At 63.8% G+C, this 2,288-nt stretch overlaps 2 protein-coding genes across 2 annotated transcripts; both read right to left on the reverse strand.

Annotated features, from left to right (window-relative positions):
* Positions 1-6: 6 nt before the first annotated feature.
* PTSG_02698 (uncharacterized protein) lies at positions 7-876 on the reverse strand (the record flags this gene model as incomplete). The annotated part of the gene is made up of 1 exon (XM_004996138.1): positions 7-876. A coding segment is annotated over one exon (870 nt), but the record flags the coding sequence as incomplete, so codon positions are not given.
* Positions 877-923: 47 nt separating this feature from the next.
* On the reverse strand, positions 924-1,865 carry PTSG_02699 (uncharacterized protein; the record flags this gene model as incomplete). Its single annotated transcript, XM_004996139.1, has 2 exons — positions 924-1,528; positions 1,679-1,865. The coding sequence occupies 2 exons, from the start codon at positions 1,863-1,865 to the stop codon at positions 924-926; spliced, it is 792 nt and encodes a 263-aa protein (XP_004996196.1).
* Between the last annotated feature and the right edge of the window lie 423 nt (positions 1,866-2,288).

The following is a 2,288-nucleotide window of genomic DNA, read 5'->3' on the forward strand; positions in this document are numbered from 1 at the left end:
GGTCACGCGGTCCCTCACCACGCGCAGCTGCTGCCGGTGCCGCCGTCGCGCGGCTGCCACGTCGCCTTCGCCCCGGGCTTCGCCCTCCTGCACCGCTACTTCCAGGAGGTCGGCATCAGCACGGATGTCATTGGCGTTCCTGAGAAGCATGCGCAGCTCCTCGATGGCGTCATGCGCGATGGACACGGTCCCAGACGCCGTCCACAGCGTGAATGGCACGCGGACGCCTGGGTCAATGGACACAACACCGCCACGTCTCTCGCGCAGGAGAGCGTTGCGCTCCTTCATGCGCAGAAGTCGCCGCCGCTTTCGCAGCCGCCGCCGCCAGTCCAGGTGCGCCGCATGTCGCTCTCGTGCTGCCTGAAACTCTGCCTCTGCTTCCTGTGTCTGCTTGTCTATCGCCTTGGCCCGTCTCAGCCTCACCCACCGCCTGCGCGCCTCCCTCGCCTCCGCTTGCAACCGCCGTGCCACCTCGCCCATCTTCCGCTCCCTCACACGTGCCTTCTCCTCCAACGCCTGCATGGCCATGTCCCCGCCGCCATGTTCCTCGCACTTTGCACGTGCCTCTTCCTCCTCCTCCACCTCTTGCAGGCCGTCGTCGCACCCTGCCAGCACAGGTCTCTCAACCTGGAGCAAGCTTTGCCCGAGCGTTCCCACGTCATCAGGTGCTCCTCGGGTGAAGTTGGAGGCCACACATATGTGGTACCTCCCCGACGCATCCAATGTGAACCTTGCCTGACCGCGAAAGTCTTTCGCAGCGGGTAGCGGCTCTGCTACACGGAGCTTGTCCACGCACATCACCGCAAACATGCCCCTCGTTTGCTTGAGATTCACGGCATCCACGGGGATGGTGTTGCGCGCTGCCTGCCTACTCATGTGGAACTTGAATGTGTCGTTCTCCTCCTGCCGCTGCTGTTGTGTCTTCAGGGCCGCGTGCTCCTCTGCGAGCGCCCTCCTGCTTGGCCGCGTGCTCCTCTGCGAGCGCCTCCTGCTTGGCCGCGTGCTCCCTCTGCGAGCGCCTCCTGCTTGGCTGCGTGCTCCTCTGCGAGCGCCTCCTGCTTGGCCGCGTGCTCCTCTGCGAGCGCCTCCTGCTTGGCCGCGTGCTCCTCTGCGAGCGCCTCCTGCTTGGCCGCGTGCTCCTCTGCGAGCGCCTCCTGCTTGGTCGCGTGCTCCTCTGCGAGCGCCTCCTGCTTGGCTGCGTGCTCCTCTGCGAGCGCCTCCTGCTTGGCCGCGTGCTCCTCTGCGAGCGCCTCCTTCCGGCTCTTGGCAGCCCTTCTGCAGGCCTGAAACTCCTGTAGCTCATTCAGAAGCATTGTTTTCAGGGCCTGCAGCGCGTGCAGGAAGTGGCGGTGCTTCGTGTCAGCCACCACCTGCTTGTCCTTCAGGCTGCGCACGGCCCTGTCATGCTCCACTGGATCGAGGAGGTCGTCCACCACCTCCTGTACCTCGTCTCGCTCGCGCACCGCTGCCTGTAACTCATCATTCAACTTGCGCAGCTGTAGCAACGACGCCCTGGCCTTTGCGAGGTCTGGCAGTGGTGGTAGTGGTGGCAGTGGTGGCAGTGGTGGTGAGCTTTGTGTCTGCCCCGACTGGGGTGCCTTTTGCTTCTGTGTCTGCTTATGCTTCTGCTTCTGCTTCTGCTGTTGTGGCTGTGGTTTGCTCTGTGACGTCTGGCGACAGCTGCGCTTGTCATGGCCCGATTGGCGACACACAGTGCACCTGCGCGGCTTGCTCTTTGCCTTCTTTGTCGCAGGGCCAGGGGCATCGTCACTTGGCGCGTCGTCGTCCTGGTGGTCGCCATCCAATTCGTCATCGCCAAGGTCACCGGCGCCATCGACCTGCGGCAGCTGCAAGGGCGGAAGCATCTTTGCTTTCTTCGACGGCTGCTGCTGGTGTTGTGTGCAGGCTGTGGTTGAGCCCGTTGGACTGGTATCCTGGCCGCAATCGCCCGAGCACGCCTTGTCGTCCCCCTGGCTTTGCAACCGCAGCAGCAACAACACTGCGGGAGATACCGGTGAGGAGCCCGGTCTCTTGCTTTGCTTCTTGGGTGGTGGTTGCTTTGACGCTGCGTGTGCCTGGCGATGCGCTGACGCCGCAGGCTGGCGCGTGCTTGGCTTCTTGGATGGTGGCGGTGGTGGTGGTTGCTTTGGCACTGCGTGTGCCTGTCGATGCGCTGACGACGCAGGCTGGTGCGTGCTTGGCTTCTTGGATGGTGGTGGTGGTGGTGGTGGCTGCAGAAGTTGCTCAAACTCCTCTTTTAAGTGCTGCTGACGCTGTGCTGCCTCGTC

The sequence above is a fragment of the Salpingoeca rosetta genome (assembly GCF_000188695.1).
Source record: "Salpingoeca rosetta unplaced genomic scaffold supercont1.6, whole genome shotgun sequence".
Classification (NCBI taxonomy): Eukaryota; class Choanoflagellata; order Craspedida; family Salpingoecidae; genus Salpingoeca; species Salpingoeca rosetta.